The sequence below is a fragment of the Polypterus senegalus genome, chromosome 4, assembly GCF_016835505.1.
Source record: "Polypterus senegalus isolate Bchr_013 chromosome 4, ASM1683550v1, whole genome shotgun sequence".
Classification (NCBI taxonomy): domain Eukaryota; kingdom Metazoa; phylum Chordata; class Cladistia; order Polypteriformes; family Polypteridae; genus Polypterus; species Polypterus senegalus.
This window is the reverse complement of record NC_053157.1, coordinates 51,535,673-51,557,148: the sequence shown is the minus strand read 5'-3', so window position 1 is coordinate 51,557,148 and position 21,476 is coordinate 51,535,673. Positions and strand designations below refer to the sequence as shown.

The following is a 21,476-nucleotide window of genomic DNA, read 5'->3' as shown; positions in this document are numbered from 1 at the left end:
AGTACCAATTACAAAAACAAACATGTCACTTGCAAATTTGGATTAGCACTGTGTGTTTAATTATTTATTTTTATTGATTTTATAATCATTTCATACAGATAGATCAATTTTTTACAAAAAATAGGATTGAAAACAAAACAACCCAACCCCCACCCCTGAGAAAGACAGCATGGCCAATGGAGTAAAACAAAGCTGGTCAAAATACATAAATTGGTGAGTTCAATAGGCAGATAAAAAAAAAGAAATGTGAAGAGAATTATTTCCTCAGTGCTTTAAGAGCTTATTCTAAAATATTATTGATTAAATCCTGCCAGGTTTTGAAGAAGTTCTGCACAGATCCTCTAAGAATTAAATTTTTTCCGATTTCAAATAGTATAAAACATCAGTTACCCACTGACTTAAAAGAGTTAGGATTCTTCCAGTTTAGCAAAATAAGTCTACATGCCAATAGTGTAGTAAAGGCAATCAAAGTTGGTTTGTCCTTCTCCGCTTTAAGCCCATCTGGAAGAAGACCAAACACAGCTGTTAATGGGTTAGGAGGGATTGTAACACCAAGGCTGTCTGAAAAGCACTTAAAAATGTTTGTCCAGAATGGTGTTCATTTGGTGCAGGCTCAAAACATGTGACCCAGTGAGGCTGGGACTTGATTGCAGCATTCGCAGGTTGGATCTTGCCCTGGAAACATTTGAGAGTTTTAAGCGAGACAGATGTGCTCGATATATAATTTTGAGTTGAATAATTGTATGAATTCTCTGCATTGCTACCTTTCACTCCTTTTCTGATATGTTGAGTGATAGATCTTTTTCCCATTGTCCTCTTGGATCTTTGAAAGGGAGGGACTGTAAAATAATTTTATATATTGCATAAATGCCATCTGAGCCCTCCAAACTGAGCAATATTTTTCCAGCATGTAGGAAGGTGCGAGATGAGGGAAATTGAGCAGGTCCTTTTTGACAAAGTTTCTAATTTGAAGATAGTGAAAGAAATGTGTTGCTGGAAAATTACATTTGGAATGTAATTGTTCATAGGATGCAAAGATGTTGTCTATATAAAGATCTCTAAGCAATTTAATCCCAAATCTTTTCCAGATATTAAAAACTGCATATGTTTGCGATGGTTGAAAAAGGTTTTTCTTATGCAAGGGGCCACAGATAAAAGATTCTCCATCTTAAAATTCTTTCTACATTGGTTCCAAATTCTGAGTGAGTGAAGCTCACGCTAGCAGACGAGCCCGCGCTCGCTCGCGCTCTCTCGCTCGCTCGCAGACGAGCCCGCGCTCGCTCTCTCTCCTCTCTCGCAGACGAGCCCGCGCTCTCTCTCTGTCTCACATTGCAGCAGTTTGCGTTATAGCCTTGCAAGCCGATCGCTGTATAAATACTTTTTTTTTTTAAAAACGAGTTTTAAGCACGGGGGGAAAAAAAAGGAACATTTGAACAAATCCGAACTTTATTTAAAAACCAACCACAAGCAACCAAGAAAGTAACATTACAGGAGTTCGCGCTATAGCCTTGCAAGCCGATCTCTATATAAACACTTTTTTTAATGAGTTTTAAGCACAGGGGAAAAAAAATTAACATGTAAAAAGTGAAAAGTAACACTGCAACAATTCAAGCTACGAACCGAAAAAAGAACATTTGAAAAATCCATAATAAAAAAACTATAAACCACCAAGAAAACTAACCTTGCACGAGTCTAGTTCTGGCATGAAGTGAGGAGAACTGGGTGGAGAGGAGGTTACAGTTTTGGAGTCTGGCTCCACGATGGAGTGATGTTTTCCTTCAGGTGTTTTCTCTCTTGTGATTTCTTGGGTTTCTCGTGTTTTTAGCTGTTTAGCTGGTGGGAGCGAAAGCCTCATGCAGCCATTCCAAAAACAAAGTCCATGTGACCCAACCCTTCGTGTTTGCCTTCCACATTACCGGCAGTCTGGCTTTGTTTACATTGTGCTGCTTGAAAGCACGAGGGTTTTCAAATTAGTAAATGAGTAAACTGGTAAACAGTTTTTCCATCTCTTCCAGCACTTGAGGCTTCTGCCTGGTTAACGCTGTAACTCCTTTTGCAACATCAGCTGCTTTAATAGATTCTTTCTGCTTTAGAATAGTCAAAATCGTAGGTTTTGACTTCTTGTACTCAGCGGCAAGATCAGTAACACGAACGCCACGCTCATACTTTTCAATTCTTTTATTTTGATTTCAATTTTCTGCAAAACTTTCTTCTCACTACTCTTCACTTGCTTAGAAGTCATGGTTAACTGCAAAAGCACACGAAATACTGTAGAGCACAAAGAGATAACAAGTAAAGCACACACGTCTGACTGAGAACAATGAACAGGGAGCGGCTCAACACGTGCTTAAATACAGTAAATCGGCGAGTACGAACCGGAAGGGAAATGAAATAGAGCACAATGATGCTCATTGTAATAAGTCCTTATTTTGGGAAGAGGATGATTAATGCTTGGCGAAAAGTTTGAGGTAGAATTTGATTGTCTCTAGCATCTGTAAATGTTGCTAATAAGAGGGGAGCTAGCTGAGTGGAGAATTTCTTATAAAATTCTACAGGGTAGCCTGCTGCTTTCCCGCTTTGAAGTGACTTTATAGCATCTAGTAATTCTGACAGCGCCAAAGGTTTATCCAGTTCCTCTGCACTAAAAGTATCTATTTGTGGTATCTGTAATGTGTCTAGAAATGCATTAGATTGTGTGTTGTCTTTAAACTCAGTAAAATATAAGGATTTATAGTAGTCTCTGAATATGCGCATTATATTTTTATGGTCAATGATTTTATCTCCATTCGTGTTGGCGATTGCACTGCGAACTTCTTGCTTGTGGATTTGCTGAGCTAAGAGCTTATTGCCTTTCTGTCCGTGTTCATTATAATGATGTCTTGATTTAGAAATTAGTTGTTCAGTTTCTTTAGTTGTTAAGAGGTTGAGTTTTGAATGCAGTGCCTGCCTTTTCCTATGAACAGCTTCACTTGGACACCTGGCATGCTCTTCATCTATTCTAGTAATTTCGATGGTTAGCTCTGATACCTTATTGGTTTCTAATTTAATTCATTGGAAAAGATATGAAATAATCTGCCCTCTTAAGAAGGCCTTTAGAGTTTCCCAGAGTATTCCTGCAGAGACCTCTGAGGATGTATTTGTTTCTAGGAAGAAACTGATTTGTTTGGATATAAATTCTGTACAGTTCTTATCTGCTAATAGAAGTGGGCTAAGACGCCATCTTCGAGATGAGTGTGTGGGGCCAAATGATTTTAGCTCCAAGATCAAAGGGGCATGGTCAGAAATAACAATAGCATCGTACTTGCAAGATTTAATCATAGGCAAGAAATTATTATCTATAACGAAATAATCAATTCTTGAGTAGCAATGATGCACTGGTGAGTAGAAGGAATATGTTCTTGAGGTCGGGTTTAGAAATCTCCAGGGGTATAAGTTGTGGTCAGTTAAAAACTGTGTAATTGTCTTTGCAGTGTTAGGTTTCCTATGACAGGGGGGATGACATCTATCTAAGAGTGGATTTTACACACAATTAAAGTACCTATCCATTATAATTTTATGAGTATTCATTATTGGGAATGGATGTAAATACATTTTGCATGAATTTCCTATCATCAACATTGGGTGCATAAACATTTATCAAAATCACTTTACAGTTAAATAAATTCCCCATGACAATCACATATCGGATTTGCACTATTTAAATCTGGAGGTATAAAAACACTTTTATTTGTAAGGATTGTTAACTGAAGCATGACATCATCATTAAGATGATGTTCTCCAAGACCCGGGTTCGCTTCCCGGGTGCTCCCTGCGTGGAGTTTGCATGTTCTCCCCGTGTCTGCGTGGGTTTCCTCAGAGTACTCCAGTGTCTTCCACTTCCACAGTCCAAAGACATGCAGTTTAGGTGGATTGGCGATTCTAAATTGTCCCTAGTGTGTGCTTTGGTGTGTGTGTGTGTGTGTGTGTGTGTCCTGCGGTGGGTTGGCGCCCTGCCCAGGATTGGTTCCTGCCTTGCGCCCTGTGTTGGCTGGGATTGGCTCCGGCAGACCCCCATGACCCTGTGTTCGGATTCAAAAGGTTGGAAAATGAATGGATGCATGGATGTTCTCTGAAGATGGACACAGTATATCATAATCATCTGTAGTTATTCAGTGATCTTTTGAGTATTTAAATACTAACCTCACAAGACCGTATTCTGTGGATTAAATCAGTCGATTTGGCTTTTAAAAAGTCCATGTTCTGCAGCCTATTTTCCGCTTTTGCCATTTCAACGGCCTGAGCATCTTCAGTCTTGCCAAGGTCTCTAAAAAGAGAAGAATGACACAAAAAGATACAAACAAATTAAATTAACAATACTCTAAATCTATACTTCAGTTTTTTTACAACATAAGCAAAATGCCGCAGCCCATGAAGATGGTAGACTTTGTTAGGTTTAAAACTTTAACTTTAATAGTTGACTTCCATAAATCCAACCCTAAACCACATTTAAACACCATCCTAGTTCATTATCAAAATTATAAAACAAAAGTGTATATTAGATAAAATAAGAAACATTCATTCACAAACTTTCTTTATTGCTCTTCCTTAATTGTTTGAGCTCTCTCAACCACCATGTATGAGAGGTGCATCAAGACCACAGGCCTCGGCTCACACAAGCATCAGAACTGGTTTGACGAGAAAGATGTAGAAATCCAAAAGAAATTAATGAAGGTGCAATAAAATTTTGATGAAGGCCTTTGCCTACACCAACCATAAAGCATTTTGGAAGATCCTTTCTATGGTGTCCTGTCAAATTTAGTACTATCCAGATGCTACTGCACAAGATGACTGCAACTATCCTAAACAGAGATTAACAGTTCCCTTTTTCATTCCAATAGCAGTTAAGCAAGGTTGCACCTTAATACCACCTTTTTTCAACATATACTTCCATATTATTCTGGTTTTGATCGCCACACTTTCTCTACAGTGGTACTGAAGTGGAAAACCAATGTGATGGGTTGCTCTTCAACCTACATAACTTGAAGGCCAAGACAAAAGTGACTAAGACAATAATAGTCAATCTCTAATATGCATAAGACTATGCTACTTTAGTCCATTCCCTAAAAGCAATCCAGACAAATCTGTAATTCTTATAGCAGGCCTACAAGATTCCCTGAACACTTTGATTTTCCAAGTCCTCGCCTAAAATGTCAAAACCCAGTTAACAGAATGCAAGAAAATCAACTACTTCCCATATCTCAAAAGTAAGAAAACCCCTGAACAAGAAATTCAGAACTGCATTGTCTGTGCTGTTGGGTAATTGTGAAGAATGAACTCCAAAAGGAATTTAAGCTAATGATCAACAAAGCCACTTGCATGACTACTTTCCTGTAAGGTCTTTCCTGGGGAGACCTAAATAACCAACAGTTGCAACCTGAAAATGCTTAGACACATTAACTAGGAACATCACCTCACCAATTAGCCCACCTTCATCAATACAAAGTTGACTGGTACGGAAGCCAAATGGTGCAAATTCAGCTCTGCTCAATGGTCCACTGCATCAGAATGTGGAACTCTCATTTATTCAAGGTCACAGAAACCAGGGTGGACAGCAGAAGTTGTTCAAAAACACCATCAGTGATCATCTCACCTTAGGCAAACTGAAAATAACTGCCTGGGTGATCGCAGCAACAAAATCTCCCATAATGTTTTGTACAATTCGTTAAGTTTTGGGACCATATGCCTGAAGAAGCAGATTTGGCAAAAGCAGAAGGATAATCTAGATTTGCCAAAGTTGATGTTAAACACACACTCATGCTCCCAACATCAACTAAGGTCACAAAAAATCCCGACTGAGGCCATTCTCATTTCCAATTTCCATCAATACTGTAATTAGAATTACTAAACAATTTGTCACTTATTTTAGGCAGTTCATAGCATATTAATACACAATTACAACGCATTTTTAAGTAAACTTCTGCATACTTTAACAAGTCACTCACTGCTCTTAAAATATTGTTTTTAGTAAAAAGAGAGAATGGGTAATATCAGCTATTGGAAAGCTTAAATTGTTGGCCGTTTACTGTGGTAATATAGCAATTTTGCTGTGGTAATATAGCCATTTAGCTTTTCAACCTTATTTTTTCCCCCACAGTAGGTACTGCTGAACACCACTCTGGTAACATACTACATAAGGCCCTTGTTTGTCCAAATAACTGATGTTCAGCAGAGCCCATTAGCTGTTAATTAGGTCTAATTGGTAGCTGTGTGGCAACTAGCTACTTAAGCAGCTGATAAATCAGCTCTATATTAGGTGTCTTAGCAGAAGTACTGCTAATTGTGTGTCTCAGCCTATTTCTAACCATGCTTCTAAAGAGATGGTTTTCTAATAATGCCTTACTCTCCTTCTTTCATTGCTTTCAGGACACTAGACACATCACTAATACAGGACATCACAATGTCTAATACAGTGTTTTAAAACTCTACAGATCATTTTTACTTGGAGAACCACACTACTTCTCCACTTTCTGGCATCTGTATGACTCCACATAACAAGAAACAGCCACATCTGTAGCTAGCTATAGAGAGGTAACCTGTACATACAATCTCTATGTGTAGCCCAATTCTGACACAAATTGTTCTTTTTGTTTTGCAATAAGTTCTTACTCACATAACACCTATTCTGTATGTCATTTCTCCTTGTAAAGGGATCACAGCTGCCGAATAGGACTATCACCAAGTATGGAATATGAAAAACTCTTATTATTCATAATATTCATACATACAGTACTACTACTTGTTAATAAACAAATTTCATTTTGACACGATACAAAGCTCTTATGCCTGAAGTGATCTCACTTCACTTTACCCATGTACTACTGTCCGAAATTCTCAGATTTGCTCCATTATATCAGATTTAAATAAAAGGGAGGAACACACTCCTCCCTCACTTCAATGATACAGATCTCCCACAAATATAAGCATCTCACCCATACATTTTAAGCTTCATTCTCTAAAGTTTTCTGTCCATTGTAAAATTTATTTCACCTGCTTTGGGAAAAAAATCTGAAACTGTTTTGCACAGTTCTTTGCCAATTATTTAATGGGTAAATAAGAAAGAAACTGGCCAATTATTAAATGCAACAATAATACACAGGTTATCAGTAGATGCATCATCAGTCGGTGTCTAAACAGATACAATGCAAATATTCATCTATAATGTTTTGAATATGTTTACCTTAAGGAATAAATAGCCAAAAAGTCTAATATGCATGAAATGTTTGCATACTAATAAGATTTTTTCTTTCTCACATCATAGAGCTTAGATATCACATTAGCTGTCTTTTAAAACATTACTTACTCCTGTAAACTTCGGTGCAGTACCAAAGCAGCAGTCATTTGTTTCTTCAGGAGTGTTAGCTGTTGATCCAGTTCTTGGTTTTTCCTTTCTGTTGCACAAACTTCATTTGTCAGGTCATCCATTGCAGCCATAAGACTACAAAGAAAACATGATGTTTATAAAATATTAAAAATATTATCTACTTAAATAATTTAACAGATGTTACATCTTTGTGACTGCACATAAAAGGACAAATATATGTGGAAAAAATGTTTCAATATATATTATTTCATTTTTAAGGGAATACTCTACTAAAAATTATGTTATTTATATGTTACTTATCCCATGTAGTTTATATTGTATACCTTTGCATTTTAGGAATTTTTTTTTTTTTATTTCAATAAGAAAAGTTAGTGTTGCCATACTATATATCTACCATATATCTTCCTAACTGCAGGGAAGACAACGCACAATTGTGTATTGTGTTTCAATTTCAGATATCAAATTAAATAAAATGTGAAATACAACATGGAGAAGCCCATAACATGATTTAAATATTATACTTTGAAACTAAGTGCCAAACAAAAGTAAAGCCTTTATTTTTGATACAAATGAAAAAAAGACGCAGGGTCCTTTTAAAGCTAATTAAGAAAGTATAACACTATGTAAATTATATTTGCATTTGAAAAATGTTTACTTCTATACATAAAAGGAAAGAAAAGAATACTGACTGAACACAGCGCAGTAGTACAGTGCATAATATAATTTGATAACGCGATGACGCTATTGCCTATTGATTAGCAGAACAAATCCCTATTCTTCATTTTATGATACAAGTAAAACAGTTTCTGTTCATACATCTCCATATAGTTTTAGGGTGTGTCCTGCATTTACAAAACAATGTTTATGTTTGCATATTTGGCATTAAGTTACAATGTTTTAATGTTTCCACAGAACTCTACAGAAGGTTCAACATTTGCTCTACTGTCTCCGATTTTCATGGAAAGAAACTAAAAAAAGTACAGCTGATGTTTGGAGAATATCTAGTTTGAAAACCTCAGGGTTGTTCTTTTGGCCTCACCTGAGCTATCTCTGAGAACCAAGTGTGATGTGTTTAGAATGAACACTTTTGAATTCTCCATTCTGTAACAGAAAAGTGTAGCTTACTCTCTGAAGATACGAGGTGAGCAGCTGCTCCAAATGAAGAGGTTAAAGTAGGTTGCGATCATGTTCACTAGATTAATACACATCACAAATCTGGAGCAAACCATGAATCTGTTTGGTATAAATATGAGTGGGAACAATTAGATGGTTCACTCAGAGTGAAATTTCTAAAAACCAAAGGTTTCATGAATATGGAGCTCAAATTAAAAGCCTTGATTCAAACAGCAAAGCGCAATTGTCCTATTCACTTAACGTGGTCCAAATGATGGCAAGTCTGTCGTTAAGACGGACAAACCAACTAAATGTGTGATGTGTGTGCAAACATCACATTAAATGTGTTAAAAATAAACATAACTTCTTGCAAAAGAAAAATATAGTAAAATCTTGATTATCTGTTATTCAATTAGTAATTTTTGTCGGGAGAAAAAAAAAAAAAATTGCTCACTCCAATGCCAAACTACTACTGTACTACTACTACTGCTGCTGCTGCTGCTGTGAGGTACGCTACAACATATGCACATTGGAACAACTCTCCCTTATGCTAGCGTTAAGCGTTCTTCCCCAGCATTTTTGAAGTCAGAGTGTTAGTTACATACCTTCAGTTTTAATAGTGTTTTGTAGCTTTTCTCTTTTGTTATAATTAATTTATTATACATTGCTACGGATGATAAACGTATGTGTGTGGTGTTGGAATTGTCACAAAAAATAAAATTGTTTAATTAAGAAATGGCGAAAGTTCTTCAAGTATTGCTTCAGTTTAATAGAGTAGGAATAACAACAGTGAACAATATAAAGCGTGATGCCAACAAAATTGAAAAACATGTCATAAATGGAAACCACTGAAGGTAATGTTATTCTGTAATTTTCTTTTAAAATTCTATTATGTTTTGTCAATATATTGTGAAGTATAGGCAGCCTTTGCTGAACTGTGCGGGAACAGAAAGGGTGGAATGAATGCCATAAGTGATGGGACTAGGTGGAGGGCTTTTGTTCTGTATGGGATGGACACGCCTCTTAGGAGATGAGTGACAGGATAAGTTAGCAGGAAAAAGGAAGTTTTGAGAAGGGACTCCGGAGGCAATAAGCAGGAGTGTTTGCGGTATAGAGAAAGACAGAATGTAAGAGGCAGGAGATAAACTGATGGGTAGGAAAAGTTTCCTTTTATTGTTTTGGAGGTATGCTCTGTAACCCAGATAACAAAGTATAAGACAGGGCACCATTTGTTATGGAATGAAGACTCCAATTAAAACGTAGAATACTCCAGTTTCTCTGACTTGTATTTGCTTATTACACTGGTTGTTACACTATTATATGAATTAATTAATTTTGTTAATACTTTATTATATTTTGTTAATGTAGTTTTTTTTTTTTTTTAAATAGATTTCACTATTCGCTAAACTAATCTACTGTATATCATTTTTAAAGTAGCTGTTCTGTTATCTGCCGCTGCCTCAGTTCCGGACCCTGATGGACAACTGAGGTTTTACTGTATATTCTTTTAGACCAAATTATATTTTGTCATTTTAGGACATTACTGAACTAGTAGTAAAAGTGAATGATGCATTGCATCTGGCTATATGTGGCCTATGTCATTAAGAGTTACAACGATACAATCAGAATAAATGTGAGCTTGAATGAATTGCCAGCTACATTTGCGAAAAGATAAACTCCAGAATGTAAAATCAAGTTGAACAATGTGTCATCACATCTATTTAAAAAGGAGGTGAACGAACTTCTGTTAAAGCAAGCTCTTTTTCCCCCGTTTATAATAAAGAACCGCATACGGTGCACATTTCTGTAGTCAGTACTCCGAAAACAGTAAATGTGCTTAACGATACTGATACTACTCCAGCAGAAATTGTTACCAAAGACCAGATTGCACAGCATCCAACTTCTGACTTTAAGTCTAGATGGGTAAATAAAGTAAGTTAACATTGCTATCTAATTTCAAAAGTGCAAACTCTGGATCTACAGTAGTTATTTAGACAATACACCTCACTGCCAGCTTTCACAATATATCGTGCGTGTGATGAAACTAATAAGAGTACTGCTATAAAAATTCTCAGAAAATGTGTTTTATATAATTTCAATGTGTCACACCACTGCATTCTTAAAATATATTAAAACTGCCATACTGAAACGAAGTTATCTGGACCTACTAGCATTTAAAAGCAAACCTTATTATTTCATTTTAATATACAAACACAAACAAAACAAATACACACACAACTTCCATACCTGCACAAAGAAGTATCCTTGGCACTGAGTGCCACTGTAGTTCCTTCTAAAGCATTTAGACAGCTGAGGGCCGTCTTAGACAGTATATTAGAAGATAAACCAACAGCCTCCAACAGCAACTCATGGTTGTAACTACCTAAATGAAACAAAAGTCAAATATATCAAATGCAAAGTTCTGCTACTATCCAATATTTATTTTTACCCCAGAAACCTTATGTAAACAAGAAAATGTCTGTAAGCACTATAGACATTACTTTTATGCATTTTTAAAGGTAAAATGCAAAAAAAAAATTAGGTTCTCATTACCACTAGCTCATTACATTTTGTAATTCAAACCTGCTTGTTATGTTATACCAGATGTTTTGTACAGTATCTTCCTAACGTTTTCAGATATTATAAACATTTTCAGATGCTAAAAGATTACAAATATAGTCACTTATCTTACACCAATGTAAACTTTTACACGAAAAGCAAATACACGAAAGAAAAAATAAATATTTATTTAGCAGAAAAGGTTCATTTTCACAAAAAAAAAAGCTTCAAGCAGTAATATTCAGTTTCAGCAAATTAACATTTAGCCCTGTCACCTTGTGCCAGATTAACAGCACACTGTTTATGAGCAACTTTTGCCCACTCTTTTTGGCAGATTATACCCAGTTTATTTAATTTTTAAATGCTAATACGTATAAATTACACTACAAATTGTCAATAGGATTGAGGCTGTGACTTTGGCTGAGCAACTCAAGTGCATTCAGTAACCTTTGCTTATTTAAGCCATTCTAAAGCTTATTTTTTCCCTGCTGAAAGGCAAATTTTCTTCCAATCTTTAGTTTAATACACAAAGACAAGCCTGCTTAGTACATTTTCCAGTACTGTGCTCCTGCAATTTTTCATCATTTCTAAAAAGTTGCCATGGCCTTGCAAATAAGAATCAACACAGAAAGAAGTTGCTGTGACCATAATTCACTGTATGGACAGGGTTTCCAGGTTGAATTTTGTGCTTTGACGATTTGTTGATAAAGTTCAATATTGGTTGGATTAGTATGACTATAGGACATTTTCTCAAAAATTAGCTAGCTCTCTCTCACGCTTTTAGCAAGGTCAAAACTGATCTAAACTTACTGTTCTTGAGTAACTTTTCCTCTTATGCAGATTAATGTTATGCATAGATCATGATACAGTATAGGGGAACGATACACTGTGACACCACTCTAGCCAACGAAATTTACAGACCAGTTGATTTTTCAGCCTCCGACTGGATTCCCTCATAACTGTTCTTGCTTGGATGGCAGGTTTTGATAATCATTTTTTTTCTAGGCAGAATCTGAGCGGTTTGATGCAGGTTTAAGTTTCTTATCATTGAGCCAACAGTACTCCATACAGTTAGTGCATCTCTTAATGCTGCATATATTTAAAATATCCACCTTAATAAAAAGGAAAGCGTGTGTGTCTAGCAGTTGCTAGGTTTTTGTCATTCCAAAAGATGGTGCAATCACATTTTTAGGAATAAAATGCATTGCATCTGTCATTCCAATAGATGGCTAATTGCAAACTTTTTTATGAATCCAACACCAAATGGCATATAATAGAGACAAGTGCATTGCACAATGAACTACAAACATTAATGCTGAGGGGTACATTGTTTTCTTAGACTTAAATCTGCCGTAAATGGTTACCACAGCTAGTGTGTGTGTATATATGTTATGGGTAAAGTCCGAAAATTGCATAAACCTAGCATTACCCAGGTAAAGCAGTTTAGGTTAGCAAAAACTGAAAAAGGAAATATTAAATATTACAAGTGAGCCTTCTTTAGGGAACAAAAAATATGTTACAACCTACAGATGTTCCGCTGCAAGTAGATTAAGCCTTGTAATTTGAAGCAAGCAATTTGCACAGGTGTCTCAACTTTTGTTGATTACTTAAAAACCCTCCATCGGTCTTAAAGCAGAGTTGGAATAGGGTGTCTAATAGCGACCCTAACAAACCTGTGTCAAAGTGAATAAAAACAGTGTGTTAATTTACATTTAAACATAATTGGTACATTTAATAAAGGGTAATCACAAATATGTGACATACAGACTACTTCCATGAGTATTCGTCCTTGTCTATTAGGTGGTACAGTAGGTCTGTCCTGCAGTATTCAAAGAATATTACAGTTTCTCTAGACTAGTCCTTCTGGGCCTCCCCTTAAAGGGGCAGGTACTGTAAACAGGCTCTGGACTGCCTCACTTTAATAGTGGACACATTCCCATTTATATTCCAGTAAAACAGGTTGAAACACTGTAAGCCTAATGGAAAACATGACCAGATTCCTCTCAAGAACCACTACACAATAACCCTGGTGCTTCTACTACCTTAATGAAATTAGTGTATGAAAATAGCATATATATAGGAATTCAGGTTGCAGAATGTTGTCATGTCATATTTACAAGCAGATATTTTTGCTTTTAACGATTCATAGTTTCAAACAAGAAACACCTCAACATTGTAAACTGCTAAAATTTACAATAAGCAACTTAAAAAAATATTACATATTACAAAGTACTTTCACCAGCTAGTTAGTGTTTTTAATAATATCACTTAAGTATTCCCCTTTTCTAGTCAATGCATTCCTATTGTAACATTCTGCATCTCCTTCTGCTCAGCAATAGTTAAACATGTGTTTATATAAAAACACTTTACTTAGGATAGTTGCACAAAAAAAAAAAAACAAAACAAGCTGAAGACCGGTGTCCTACCCACTTCATCCTTAATGTGATATGTAGTGTCTCAGTCTCCCTGTGTCATTTTACATTACATGGAACAATTTAACCAGTCTCCTTCCATTGTTTTACAGTACATAAGCAATATTGTTCCTTAAAGAAGTTAAATCTTTGATTTACATTGAACTCACTGAAAACCATACACTGCTTTTAGGTCACAGAATCAGATATATCATAACATTAAAAAATAATAAAAAAACATCATACACAACATTCAACCATACTGCCTAGAAGGACACTAAATGGATTTGAAACAGTGTGCACACTAGTCCTGCTTCCACTGCCTCATACCAGAGCACAGTTATTATTCCAGCTTGACAAGTAGTTATTACGAATTAATTAAGAATTAAATCCAGTCACCCACACTCTTAACTTGTATATTCAGACTCTTGAACAAAAATATACCGGTACATAAAAACATATATAATACTAAGAAATGAAAAAAACTAGCAAAGTTCAAACTACAATAGGTATTTTTTTAAACAATTCTTGCATTTTAAACCTGCAACAATTTTGCCAAATTTCCACTTTTTAACTAAATGGGAAATAGTGTTTTTGTTGTTGATGAGTGAGCGAGTCAACTTTGCATTATATATTTATTTTTTAGATTAGTCTAAACCAATTGACCACTGTCAAACCAGAGAAATGGCAGCTCTACATCAACGTTGACTTGTACCCATAATCTCAATCTTTCGGTCACTACTCAATGCTATAGTGTATATGACAAAATGAAAATGTACATCAAAATGAACATTAAATCAGATGTCTCATCTGAAAACAAGCTCTTTCTTTATCACAATAACCATCACCTACTATTAGCTGAATGCTGCTACATTGGGCAGCTGCAAACCACTCCTCTCCAACCATCATTCCTCATCCACTTTACTGTGAGAAGACTAAGAAATTAAACTAGGATAGGATGCAAACGTTATTCAAAGCAAGGATCTCAGCCTTTTGTGCTGTAACTGTCGTTAAATAAAAATACTTGTTTTCATTAGGTTACACTGTATATTCTGCTTCCTTTACCTTCCACATTATATTCTGTTGATTTCTGCTTGAGATCCTCAATTAGCAGAGATATATCCTCACATCTGGATTCACTGCACTCTGCTAACTCATACAAAATGTCTGTGGTCCGGGTATTTACTTCATATACTGGAACTGGTTTGTTTCCAAAAAGACTACTCAACCATTTAGACACCTGAAAAAAAGAAAAGAAAAATAGAAAATAACTTTAAATTATACTCAGTACAAACTAAATAAAGAAGAATGCAGAATAAAGTGAATTATGAAATGTTAATTGTTTTAAAAACAAAGAACTTACTTCGTAACAAGCTTTGAAAAAAATACATATATATTGGTACAGAACCTGAGAGCATATTGATGTAGTGTTTAGCACTAGTGCCTCCCACTCACGGAGTCTTTAAGCCACTTTCCTCACATGAGGTTCCAGACTCTATGATGTTACCTGCAGACAATTGGCTCGTCACTCTGATGAACAGCTTGTTGCAAAATCTCTAATCACCAAAAGTATGTGCAAAACACCTCATCATGTCAAAAATGCTTAATGAGAAATGCAATGTTTCACAGTCTTCCCATATCAATTTATAGTAAATGGAACAATTTAACCAGTTGTCTGCCATTGTTTACATGAGCAATATTGTTTCTTAATGAAGTAAAACCTTTATGAAGTCACTGAATCTGTACACTGCATTCAAGGCAGATTTAGCATAACCTTAAAAAATAAATGAGAAACTCTGATGCCTGAATTCTTCTTGTTCCAAGACCTGCTATGAAACTCTCACCGTACATATATTCACACTATGGCACCCACTCGATATAAATGTATATCTAAGTGTACCTATTTCGCTTTTTATGTTGAAACTCAGGCTGAAGTCTCACTTTTTGTATTTTGTTACTAATGTAAAGCTTATTTTTTCAATAATATAAGCAATAAATGCTAATTATCTGCCAACCACCCAAAACAAAAAAGACAACCTGTACAATAACAGGCTATTATGGGGACTGACTTTTTCAAAGGCAGTACCATTCTGAATCAAAATACATCCTCTGAAAACTATGGAAGTGATGAATTATATCAAGCATACACAACAATGTATAATACTGACAAGGTCACAGTCTGTGTGAAGTTTTCATATTCTCTACACTTTCTATAGGGTAGTCCGGTTATCATCAGCATACCAAAGATAAGTACTTTAGTTTAACTGGCAACTCTAAACTGACCAGCGAGAATTACGTTATTTTTTTTTTTTATTGTGTCAGACTGACACGATATTCAGCTTTCATTTTTATGTTGTGCCTGAGGCTTTCATGACACTTAACTGCAAAAAGCAGGACCAGAAAGCTTCAGTACACGGAAACAGGAGGAGGTGGAGAGGTTGTGAATGGAAGAACTAAATAAAAATACAAAAGAAATGCATAGAGCTTATTAAAAACCCTAATGTACAGATCTTAAAAAAAATATACATTTCTACAAATGTACACAAGATTGGAAGCAAAATGTAACATTAAAAAAACATCTATTGGGGAAAAAGAAAATGAAAATCACCAACAGCAGACTAAATTAGCACTTAAAAAAGGACAATATATGGGCAATTAGCCTAAATGATAATGTTTATAAATCAAAATGCACGACTTTTACTAAGCCTTAATACAATGTGCCCAAAGGGCATAACTGTAAGTAGGAAGGATAATGTAACTTGTAATACTGCAACGCCGGACTTTCGAGGAATCCACACAAGTGAAGGAGGTGGGGGTGTGACCGATGAGTGACATAAAAAAGGGACCAGGACAGATATCTGGTGTCCACCCTCGAGACACTGCACGATTGGTACCGCACAACACGTAAAGCCTTTTGATCACTAGCAGCGGTGTCCCCTCCCGACCATAAAACGGGAGTTCGAGATGGTGATCTAGCTTCCAGCGGGGCATACAATGAAAAAGCAGTTCACAATTACTTGCGTCTCTTCAGCATTCTTCCTTGCCATCAGGTCGTTACAACATTTTTAAAAGAAACAATTGTCAGCAAAGTTTCTCTTACTAAAAACGGGATCTAAATGTTGAACCTAATCTAAAAACATAGTATTATAACCAAAAGAACTTGGCAATACTTTTTCCACAGTTTTTCTTAAACAGCAACATGAATAGGATTCAAACATATTTCACATGTTCTAAGGCATAAGTACTAAAAGTCAGAGCAAAATGATGTAGGGTGCGTCCTTTTCTATTCAACTCTTGTGGTTAATAAAACGAAACTACTGGGCAATGAAAACAATTACCTATTTAAGAAAAAAAATTGGAAGATCACTGACATAAACATGCCCTCTAAGAATCAAAATGTGTACCAACCACTTTACAGGCTGGCCTCGCCATACGCTCCACCGCATTAACAAAATAACCAGTCATGCAGCTAAAATTGAATTACAGTTTGTTACCTTAATTGTCTTCTCCGACATATTTTCATCGTCATGAATACAATTTCGTTCAGGTCTCTTTGTCTTATCACACCGAATCTCCGTTTAACCCTTTTGAATAGCACATAAACAGACAGACGCAATGTTCCCGCCGTGATTTTTAGTTCCGTTCTCCCAAAATACACCGCGCCACCACCGTAAGATTTAAAGTGACAGCGTCCAAATAAAACGCTGCAAAAAGGGGTGTTTAAACTTTCGAATTACTGGTTGAGAAATTACATACCTGTATTGTCAAAACGAACTTTAGAACAAATGTGTACTATATATCAATAATACAGCCGCTAAAATATTTTAATATATGACACCTTTCGGTTATGTGGTTGGATGACCGATTACAAAGGAATGTTCATGTTAATGAAATCGTTGATGAATTCGACATTATTTTAAACGTACGAGACTAACATAATTTGTAAACACGGAAAGCGAGAAAGGAATATTTTAAGGCAGATATACAGAATTATTATTATACCAAACAAATCAGTGTCACGCTTGATCTTATGCAAAGAAGACATAATAGAGGTTGTGTTGGAGCGTTTCCTTTTTCTTCTATTTTAGCATCACAAGTAGAAGCAAACTTGACAGATTCTTTCAGATCTGAGGAACAGAGCACTAGATATTTTTCACAATATGTTCTTAAGTGAATCCAGCAAAAAGATTCTTAAAGGAAGTTTGGGCACAGATTATGTAGAGTATGGATGTGGGATTAGTGATTGGATTAAAAAGATAAATGCTGTATAACAGTAGTAGAACTGTATATTAAACTATGTTGATAGAAGCGTTTTTGTAATATATTTTAAAAAATTCCATTGCTGTGATACTTCTGGAACCATCCATTCATCAACAAACTGGACTTGCCTTGCTACAGGGCCTGTAACTTGTGGCAGCGTTGTACAAGGCAGGAACCAACTCTGGATTGAGTGGTAATGGACAGTGCCTTCACTTCTGTATTCCACTGAGTATGTCACTTGTGTACCTGCCTGTGCTTCAGTTTTTAAAACTACATGTAAACAACTGTGCTGTACCTTAGGGTTTTGGTTAATCTGGAAAGGCATTATATCAAATACAGTAATGTAAAACATTTTAATAAACTCAGTTTTATAAACACTGAGCCAAAGTATTTACATTTATTTGCTTAGCAGATACCTTTATCCAAAGTGACTTACAAAATAATTGAGTAACATTAGGCTAGGGCCTGTTTGTTCAGCAAGTGTAATAGGAAGGGTAACAAAAGTTGATTGCCACAAGTCAAAAGATGTAATAACTCATACATTTACAATCATAGATTACAATCACTAAGGCAATTAACCAAATTAACCAAGAGAATAAAATATATTAAAGGTTTTTTTCTTCATCAATTCAACAGATATTCATAGAACAGAAGGGTCTTCAATCGCTTCTTAAATACATTGAGGGAGTCAGCAGTATGGATGGAGGTGGGCAGCCCATTCCACTAACTAGGAACTACATAGGAAAAGAGTCTGGATGGAGACTACGTGGCATCACCAGATGCTGTAACCTGATAGACCTGAGTGAGCAAGAAAGAGTATAGCACGTCACCAGTGTCTCCATATAATCAAGTGCTGACCCACTGACTACTCTGTAGGCAAGCATCAGGAATGTGACCTAAATGCGTGCTGCTACAGGGAGCCAATATACCGACCCGAAAAGAGGAGTGACACATGCCCATCTTGGCTGGTTAAATACAAGACAGGCCGTTGCGTTCTTGAACATCTGCAGTGGACTGATAGCACATGCAGGTGCTCCTTTCAGAAATGAGTTGCATTAGTCCAGATGCATCAAGACCAAAGCCTGGAACAGAGGATGAGGGGCATACTCTGTCAGATAAGGTCTGATCTTTAGGGTGTTGTACAGCGTGAACCTGCATGAACGAGAAACAGTAGAAATGTGGGTAGAAAAAGGTAGCAATAATTCAATAGCAACAATAATAATAACAATAATAATAATAATAATAATAATAATAATAATAATAATAATAATAAATAATTACAAAGCAATAATTCAAAAATACTAAATAACTAAAAAACATTTAAAAATAAATAAGGCACTTTGTAGAGACTAGGAAAGCATGAAGCTAAAGCAATGTCTAAGGGAAGAACTCCATTTTTAAATATTATCTCTCATTATGTGACTACTCTAAGTGTAACAACAAAAACATTTTGACATAGAACATTTTCTTACAAAAGTGTAGCTCAGTGATTTAGAAATAATAATAGATAGATTAAAACAAATAGGGGATGAAAAGCCTCTAAATCTAAGGCTATGATCAATGTCCAAAAATATATGGTATTGGCAGATGGTCAAGGAAAGGAGTCAAGTCAAGTTGGGGAGCATGCACTGGTATATTGTGTTGCCGCACCCACCACACGATGAAATAGCTGGGGATCCTGGTTGGCAACCCCCCCAGGCAGGCACACGGTCCAGTCCCACACTCTGGAAATGACCCTCTATCTGCTGCAGCCAGGTGTTATGTGGGTGACCTCTTGGCCTGGTCAGGCCACTTGGATTCCCCTCTGGGAATCATGCCACATGGCTGTAGTGCCATAATAGAAGCTCTTTCACAATGCAGGTGATGGTGCCTCATATTGGATTCCATGAGCACCGCTCGTGAGACACAAAGTCATACCAGCAGTACCCAAGGATTCTCTAGAGAGACACAGTACCAAAGGAGTCCAGTCTTCATCTCAGGTCACTGGATAGCATCCATATCCCGCAAACATATAGCAAGTGTGACGGACAGCTGGATCCCATGCCCAGCCGGGATGCCTCTGCCGCATACGTCCCGGGGGAGCCATTATGGACATTGCAATACCTTCCCCGGGGCGCTTGGGGGCAGTCTCCCTGGCAGTGGATTCCTCCTCAATCTCCCCCGTGGCTCCATGGGACATGGAGTCCACCACAGCAGCCCGGTTGGGAGATGGGGTGGCCACTAGGGGGTGCTGCAGAGATCCAGCCACCACACTGGACGGTTTATCAGCCCCACCCGGAGGTGCAATTAAGACCAGCTGGTCAGGCACCTGGCACTTCCGGGTGGGGCATAAAAGGGCCTGCCTCCCAGCAATCGAAGCCAGAATCGGGAGGAAGAGGACGAGGTTGCCTGGGAGGAGTGGTGGAGCAGGAAAGTATTTGGTTTTTTGTGTGTTTGTGCTTTGGACTGTGTTGGGCCGGTGGGACACGGGGAAGACGTGTGCCCACGGCTGAAGAAAAAATAATAAAAAGTCTTTGAGTGTGAACACGTGCCTCAGCGTGGTCTGTGCCGGGTCGGGCGTTATATAGCGCCTTGTTTACACAAGGCAGGAAGCAACAGGACTCTAAAGACTTGGACCTTTGTCCTTTTGCATAGATATCAGGTGCGCCACACACCTCTTTCCATTGACCTCATGAACCCCCTATGCTCTCCCAATCCGTCTACTAACTTCATAGGAAGAGTCACCAGAGACATGAATGTCACTGCTAAGGTAATTAAACCTCTCAACAAGGTTGACACTCTCTCCACAGACAGACACACTGCTGATGGCTCTGCCTAAGAAGTCATTAAAGGCCTGGATTTTGTTTTTTATCCAGGACACTTGCAAGCCCAGACACTCAGGAAAGGAGCAAAAACAAAAATAAAACCCCTGAAAGTTCCAATGCTAAAAAGACCACCCAACACAACCTGGACATTAATATCTAAATGTTTAAGATTTGTTAAAGCAGATATAATTTCTAATTCTTTTCAAGAATGAAGATGGTTGTTGACTAGTTTCATCGGCTGATACTGGGGCTGGGCTCCACCACATGACTCCAGAAAGAGAAAAAAATAAAAGTAGTGATTAGTAACTGGAAAAATTAAATGCGAATAACTACAACTATATAATAGTTAATTGCTGTGAAAACAGCCCTGCCTAACACTCTGAATAAATGCAGAGCCTAAACATTCCAGATTTTTGATGCATCTAATTATTTTGATATGAGATATTTTTATTTGGGGTGGCATGGTGGCGCAGTGGGTAGTGCTGCTGCCTCGCAGTTAGGAGACCTAGGTTCGCTTCCTGGGTCCTCCCTGCGTTAAGATTGCATGTTCTCCCCATGTCTGCATGGGTTTCCTCTGGGTACTCCGGTTTACTCCCACAGTCCAAAAACATGCAGGTTAGGTGCATTGGTGATTCTAAATTGTCCCTAGGGTACGTGTCTTTGTGTGTGCGTGCTTGCCCTGTGGTGGGCTGGTGCCCTCCCCAGGGTTTGTTTCCTGCCTTCCACCCTGTGTTGGCTGGGATTGGCTCCAGCAGGACCCTGTGGTTAGGATATAGCGGGATGGATATTTTTATTTGTATATGTCATTTTCCTCTGCTTCCTTTAGTTTGTCTGCTATGTGGTACATTTGATTTTGAGTTTTTCATTTTAACTCTAAATCGATTCCTGCTTCTGCAAGAATGGTCTAGCTGCAATGTACAGAGCGTGGCAATCCAGGTACTCTATTGAATGGCCAGTTGGATTGCATTT

At 37.1% G+C, this 21,476-nt stretch overlaps 1 protein-coding gene across 2 annotated transcripts in view; it reads right to left on the bottom strand.

The window, feature by feature from the left end:
• haus1 (HAUS augmin-like complex, subunit 1) overlaps positions 1-17,085 on the bottom strand; it is a 24,587-nt gene extending 7,502 nt beyond the window's left edge. For both annotated transcript variants that reach the window (XM_039750614.1, XM_039750613.1), the window contains exons 1-5: positions 16,938-17,085; positions 14,509-14,683; positions 10,721-10,856; positions 7,340-7,474; positions 4,180-4,303 (exon numbers count right to left, since the gene is read on the bottom strand). In XM_039750614.1, the coding sequence (XP_039606548.1) occupies positions 4,180-4,303; positions 7,340-7,474; positions 10,721-10,856; positions 14,509-14,683; positions 16,938-16,958 (591 nt within the window). In that variant the 5' untranslated portion in view covers positions 16,959-17,085. The remainder of the gene's footprint in view (positions 1-4,179; positions 4,304-7,339; positions 7,475-10,720; positions 10,857-14,508; positions 14,684-16,937) is intronic.
• Positions 17,086-21,476: the final 4,391 nt, after the last annotated feature.